The 7041-nt window shown below is 44.7% G+C and overlaps 1 protein-coding gene across 2 annotated transcripts in view; it reads right to left on the reverse strand.

Annotated features, from left to right (window-relative positions):
* Positions 1-771: 771 nt before the first annotated feature.
* Positions 772-7041, reverse strand: part of DMBX1 (diencephalon/mesencephalon homeobox 1) — a 6982-nt gene continuing 712 nt past the window's right edge. The window contains exons 2-4 of one of the 2 annotated variants that reach the window (XM_010080615.1): positions 3170-3365; positions 1636-1990; positions 772-1172 (exon numbers count right to left, since the gene is read on the reverse strand). In XM_010080615.1, the coding sequence (XP_010078917.1) occupies positions 772-1172; positions 1636-1990; positions 3170-3365 (952 nt within the window). The remainder of the gene's footprint in view (positions 1173-1635; positions 1991-3169; positions 3366-7041) is intronic. The other variant, XM_010080617.1, reaches the window with a different exon arrangement.

Below are 7041 nucleotides of genomic sequence, written 5' to 3' on the forward strand. Positions count from 1 at the left end.
CAATATTTTGTCCTCTCTCTTTGAACAAGTGCTATTAAAAAATAAACGAAAAATGCTTGCCTTATAGGAAGTGCTTAAGTAGGAAATTCACCTTCGCGTCATTTCCCATCTGTTATAAAATTGGCTTTAGCAGAGAAGGGAGAAGTGGAGTGGCGAAGTGCACAATCGTTTTTCTTCATCTTAAGCACCTTTAGGACACTGACCCAAGAAGAGCAGCTAGCTACAAGCTGAGGTCGGGAGGATGGCTGATTTGTAACTTTGATACTAGTTACTAAAATGGAGAAGGAAGGGGGAATAAAAGCAAAAGAGGTCACAGTTCTGTAACACTGACAGTAACACACAGGTGATGGTGGGTGCTGTCAACATTATAAACTATATACAAGACAAAGCAAGACTCTTTCTTTTCCCAAAGAATGCAACAACAACAAAAAAAAGGTGTGTATAACACAGTTGGCACATTATCACGGGGATGAGGAAAGGGGGCTTCTCCTGAACGTTACAGGCTTAACCCATGGCAGTCCAGAGGACAGTTCATCTGTCTAAACGCACATCCTCTCCCCCTTCCTCCTTAAATATTTAGCGAAGACCAGGCCAGTAGCAATGTCTGATGCAGTCGTGGTGCTAATAAGATGTTAATAAATGCAAAGTTTTCCCTGAAAAGGGAGCACCTTACTCCAGAAAGAGATGAGGGTGGGTGGGGGTTCAAGGAGTGACACGTCTGGCGCCAGCCTCTGGTGCATCTTCTCACGGGCAATGGGAGCTCGTCTGTAGTCAGTTGGGGAGGGTGTCAAGCCCAAGGGATGCCGCATGCTGCTTTGCCCGGAGCCTTAGGTTCTCAATACTCGTCGTTTTACTGTTCAGGCTTGGAAGGGAGCTGGAGGCCTGCAGGATGGGTGAGGACCAGACCTGCTGAGCATGGGAGAGCGACTGGTAGTAGGACTGACAGTGCAGGGAGCTCAGGGGGGCCATGTTGACGTTCATGCCCAAGTAGGGCATGGCAGACGGTGTCCCCATTTCAAAGGAGGAATAATGGACCAAGTTGTTGGTGGCCGCCATGTGCTGGCGGAATTGCTCCTGCAGGCGGAAGAGGCTCAGGGGCGAGGAGGAGTAGGAGTGGGTCTGAGCCAGGCCACTGCTGGATGAAGGTGTCACAGTTGCGCTGATAGGGGACTCTGTAGTAGGAGACAGAGGGGATGGGGGTTATTTCTACAAGGCTGGATGTAGGTGCTGATCTGCATCCCAGCAGGATTCAGACTGCAGCATGGGCTTCTCTCTTGCATCAGGAGAGTGAAAGAGAGGGGTTGTGTTAGCTCAGGAGGGCTGAACACATCTGTTCCATACTTAGCACTGTAATTCCTAGAAATGGGGCTGACCTCTTTGCTATGGCTTTCCTGCTGCCTCTGGGCACTGTTCTCCCCAAGCTCTAACTTGAGGAGAAAGTCTTTTCTCTTTCTGTGCTCCTGCTACAATAGACATCATGCCCTCTGCAGGTCCCCTTTAGTGCTGGGGACAAGAAGACAAGCCTGGACAGCCCACCTGCAAGTACCCAAACCACAGGGAATAAGGGACTGTACCCAACCACCAACATCCCCCTCAATACTCCAGGTCCTGACACGTCAAGATGCTGCCCCTCACCTGCTTTTGGGCTCGCTCTCTTGCAGTTCAAAGCCTTGCTGTCCACTCCAGGGCTCTTGTCCACTTTAGCTTCATCCAAGGTGCTCTTAAACTCCTCCTCTCTGTCAGTCTGGTCCTCGGGTGCGGACTCACTGGCTGACTGCTCCGACAGGGTTAGGTTGGGGTCCGCGCCTACCTCACTCGGGAGGCTCTGGACCTTCTCGGTGTCCGGGGTGGCAGCCTGGGTCTCCAGTACAGGTGGCTCCGTCTTTCCCTCGCTGTGGCTCCCTTCACAGTCCTTCTGCTTCTGCAGCTGCTCCTTCTGCAGGCTACGCTGCTTCTTCCGGAATTTGGCTCTCCGGTTCTTGAACCAAACCTTCAATGCCACAAAAAGCAAGGGGGAAAACCAGTGAAAATCCTGCCTGGTGCCAAATTCAGCATCATTCAGTCTGGGAGCTTTGGAGGAATCACAAGTAATGAGGTACTGCAAGCCTGCTGTGCCCAAATGTTGTTCCTCTTTGTTTGATCTTAGAGTCCTACCTGTTTTCAGTGCTTCTACGAACAGCACAACTCATATATTTTTACAAATTTTAAGCCTTTATGTTGGTTCTTTAAGCCACTCCACTGGTGCTCTTTTTTGGATTTTTTTTTTTTCAAATTGGTCAGACAGTTGCATCCAATGTCTTATAGCTGAGTCTGATGATATTACATTGGCTTATAGTACGGTGTTTTATTAGTTTCTAAAACAATTTGGTTATAAGTGTACCAAAATTATGATGACAACACTCAAAATAAGTCATTACAGGCATAGGCTGTTATCTAGGAACTGAATTTAGGGAAGGAGGAGAAAATCCTATTTTTTTAACCTAAATCAGTAGACATGGATTGGAAGAAATACATTTGCAAATCTTGTTAATGTTGTTTGGTTAGTTAGATGAGGAAACAAACATTTTGAAGATCAAAATGTCTTGACATTTATATAAAAGAACTGATTTTTTTTACTACTCATCCACTTCACACTGAAGAACTTGTTATTTAGTCTTTTAAAGCCCAGCAACACAAGAACCTCCCCACTAGCAGCTTACGAAGCACGTTGCACTAGTTGAAACTTAAAAAAAAAACAAAAAAACAAACCCCAAACCAAACCTTGGCCTGAGATGTTACAAATATTGACATGGGTGGAAAAAAGCAGCTGGAATTACTTGGGTTTCTGCTCTTCTGAGAAAGCCAGCAAAGCCTTGCAAATAAATAAATAAGTAAACTTCTGTTGATGTTTCTAAAATTTCCCCCAAAGAACTATGAAAGAACAAATGAAAACCAGTGTACACTTCAGACAATCCTAAATTTAAAAAATGTGCGTATGGATTAAGAATTTCTTTAGCAGATGCGTGACTTCAGATTATTTTATTCCCCCCAGCCTTTGACAACTGTACTGCCCCCAGATCTTTGTTTACACTGGAAGAATCTTGAAAGGTCAGAGGAGCTGTCAACCCTCTGGGAGCCCCACTGTGTTATTTTAAACATCCCCACTTACAAACACTTTAAATATCAGTACCTGGACTCTGGCTTCAGGTAGGTTTGTGCACATAGCCAGCCGCTCTCTCATCACCACATCTGGGTAGTGAGTCTTCTGGAAGGTCTTCTCCAGTGCCTCCAGCTGTTGGGCAGTGAAGGCCGTGCGACTTCGCCTTTGTTTGCGGTGCTGGGATCCATAACGTGCCTCCAAAATGATGTCTTGAAATGTACAGCCGTTGGAAAACAAGAAAAGTGGCCAATTTAATTATTGGAATTTGTATGCTGACAGTTGAATAAAGCACTTGCCAACACCAGACAAACCTACAAAACATTTTTTTTCATGGCTCTAGATATAATAAAACAAATACACACATTTTGCTCGTTAATTGAAGTGTCTGAGGAAAGAAAACCTCTGACTACAAAGCCTGTTCTGGAGAGGGAACCTCTTTCTATGACAGCTGTGGAAACTGTTGAGACTCCATTGCTAAATTTGGTTGAAATAAGACAATTTGCTCCAACATCAGGGGGGCAGGACATGCCCAGACCCCATGGTGGCATAAGCCTCTTTCATTAAAAACACAATTAAAAACAAGGTAGGGAGATTCACCATTGTAATCAGGAGAGGGCCCAATATTATGTGTCGTGTTCTCCTTGAAGCCAAGGGTTGAGCTTCAGTAGGCTTCAACGTTGCTATGATGCTTTGTGATGATGGGTGGCAAGAGTCCGTGCAGCTCGAACCCAGCTGCCTCTATCTCATTTTGTTGGCTGCAGCTGCATTAGAAGCCATGCATCTTCCCAGAAACCAGGCTGGGCTGGCTCTTCTTTAGTGCCTCGTATATAGCTCACTGTAGTCTTCAAGGCATGATATTGGAGAGCTCTGGGCTCCAGTTCAGGAAAGTACTTAAGCTCATGTGCTTATGTGTGTTTAGTTTGAAAGCATGTGCTTCACTGAGCATGGACACTCTCCAGCATCTGGGGTGGAAACACCAGCCAGGACCAAGCCCAGCCCCACTGATTGCAAGCCCAGAGCTCATGTGCTGAGCTCTCCTCAGTGCAGGAGCTACTCATAAGGTCTGACTTTGCAAACTGTGCTTGCAAAATTGAGGGCAGAGAAGAAATTCAGACCAGGGAAAATCCGAGGCCAAGAGTAAAGGGCTTATTATTTTATCAGAGGCACTATTATTGCACAATAGTTAGTGGGAGTAGAAAGATCTTAAATCAATGAAAATAAGTTGCTTTAAAAAAGAAAAAATCACTTTATTATGCAAGTTGGGACATGCTGTGCTACATGAATGTTGGAATGAAATAATCTGGCGAGAGCTTTGTTCTCAAAGAGGAAATGCAGAAAGAGCAGTGTCTGGTATAATTTTTAATTCAGTGAAGAATGTGACTTCCAGTAGAAGGAAGGAACGAACACACTAGAAAACAACCTAACAGGGAGAAAAGTCAGCATTATCAGTACACAGAGACAGATGAAGGCCCTTGCTGCTACTTATTTGTGCTTTTGTCACTAACCTCGTGACATGAATCTAAACAATAAAGCAAAACCTACTGTCAGGCCAGCCCCAGAACCACACAGCCAGGTTCCAAATACATTGGCTAACGAGCGTGGCAAACCAGCTTTGCACCGCTCAAGCATTCCTCTTCCAAACTTCCAGCTGTTTCATTCTAGGTCAGCATTCACAGCGCCTTTCTGGGAGATTGCCAAAGCCACGTGGTTTTGGCAACCTGGAAAAGACGTGATCAGGCTAATGGTCCTTGGCCAAAGACAATATCGTGTTGGTTGCATACAAGAGACTTTTGTGTTTAAGGTATTGGAGCTCCTTGGGGAGTTTAAACGCTGGGAATAGCTGCCACTCTAGAGGCAAAGAGACAGTCCTTGATGTGTTCAGACACAGCTCACAGCATAGCCAGGCGAGAGAAGGGATATTCCAGGACAAAAAATGGAAACTACCCCAAAACGTTTTACAAAGCTAACATTTGTGATTCAAGTACAGGAAATCAGGAGAAAGGACACTGGCTAAATACCTTACCTGCAGGCTGAAATATTCCTGAATTTCTAGAGTAGAGGTTAGACCTACCAGCCCCCCAGAGGCGGCAGCTCATGCATTAAGTTTGGCCACTCCAATGAGAGCCAACTGGCAATTATTTTAATGTTTTAGCTATGTTTTCAGGCTTTGTGCAAGAAGGAGAATATAAATTGCAGGTGAGGTTTTGCAGTTACAATCAGAAACCTCTGTTTTTGTGACTTAAGGTCATTTGCTTTTGTGCTGCTTTATTCTGACTGTCCCTGGAAGGCAAATGAGATCTATTACCTGCACTGAAAGATATTCAGAAGTAACAGAATGTGAAGCAACTGCAAAGGAACCAGCTGGTAGGTATATAATGCCTACCCTGCCAATGATAAGCAGACAATGGGACCGTGCAATTTAATTTAGAAAGTCTTCCAGGTGGGTTATTAATTTTAAAGATAAGAGGTCAGAAAACCAATTGAATCTCCTGGTCAAGAATATGAGAATAGCTCTTTTTATCATTTTTTTTTTATTTTTTTTTATTTCAGTCTGCTTTTACCCTAGTTAGGGTCAAAAACATGAAGTCCTCCATGCTCTACTGTGAAAGATACAGGGGATCACAAAAATCTTCAAAGAGATCCTTGCATAGAGGAACAGGGCACCTTGAGACCCAAGGTCTGAAAGGGACATTGCAGAGTTCAGGATCATCTGCTCCTGTCTGACCACCTGCATGCTGAAAGAGTTGGGGAAGGAGGGGATGGACAACCAGGACAAGGAAAGTGCCCACCTGTCATCACTCTGCAGCCCAGCAGTAGAGCCAGGATTAGCATCCAGGTCTCTTTGATCACACTTTGGCTCTTTTTTGATGAGGGCAGCGGCTCCCAGTTTTGCCCTGTAGTCCTCCAGAGATCCCACAGGCCACAGTGAGTGGTTTGAGGAACCACGTGAAGGAGGTCACTACTAGCAGCTGGGTAAGGGAACATTGCTGGCATGAAGCTTCGAGAGTCAGCTGAAGTTCACTGATACAAAGAGTCCAAGACCTTTACTACCATGTCTTCATGGACCACCTAGGAGGACAATCCTGAAACTTCTGCATCCTTATTTTGGCTTAAGCCCATGTGTCTTAAATTTAGCCCTCTGAAGTTGTCTGTGTAGATAATGTTTTCTACCTACTCTGTGCTGGAAGGAGTTGCTCCACATTTTTTTTTTTCCTCCTTTAATATCAGACAACTAGAAAGCTATCTTAAAGCAGATGTGTAATTTTCAGACAGTTGGTGAAGATCGTTCTATTCTGGAAAGTCTTTAGAATCACACCTATGGTAACTTTTTGCTTTAGCTTCGGTATTCTGGTTGTCAGGTCTGCTCCACCACACTGCATCCAAGCCCTGACCAAAACGGCGATGTTGCAGCTGTTGACCATTTGCATTGCAGTAGCTTTTGCTGGTCTCAGCCAGATCTGGGTGTTCTGTAGTAGGCTGAAATGAGGAGCAGATATATTTGCCCTACCATACCAAATATCGTCAGGTCTCCTTCAATTATTTTTTAAAAATTCTCCCTACCAAATCATAAAATACTATCTGGACTTTGCACTTCCTTCTAATGACAGTATCGATGTAATACTGTTATGCTTACGGCAGAACACAACTAAAGAGATCAGATGCTCTGTCCCACCATCAACAATGTGGTGTAAATAACACTCTCTGGGTATAGCCACCTGTAACTGACTTTGAGCCTAAAAATGCTCTTTCGTGGAAGGCAAAATACAAACACAACAGAGAGGGAGCCAGCAGGACCTGCAAGAAAGCATCACCCAAGTCAAGGTCTAGGATCTCCAGGAAGAAACAGATCAAGGTGAGACCCAAAGAAGATCCAAATAAAGATCATTTTCCAGAGAGAAAGA

The sequence above is a fragment of the Pterocles gutturalis genome, unplaced genomic scaffold, assembly GCF_000699245.1.
Source record: "Pterocles gutturalis isolate BGI_N339 unplaced genomic scaffold, ASM69924v1 scaffold26914, whole genome shotgun sequence".
Taxonomy (NCBI): domain Eukaryota; kingdom Metazoa; phylum Chordata; class Aves; order Pterocliformes; family Pteroclidae; genus Pterocles; species Pterocles gutturalis.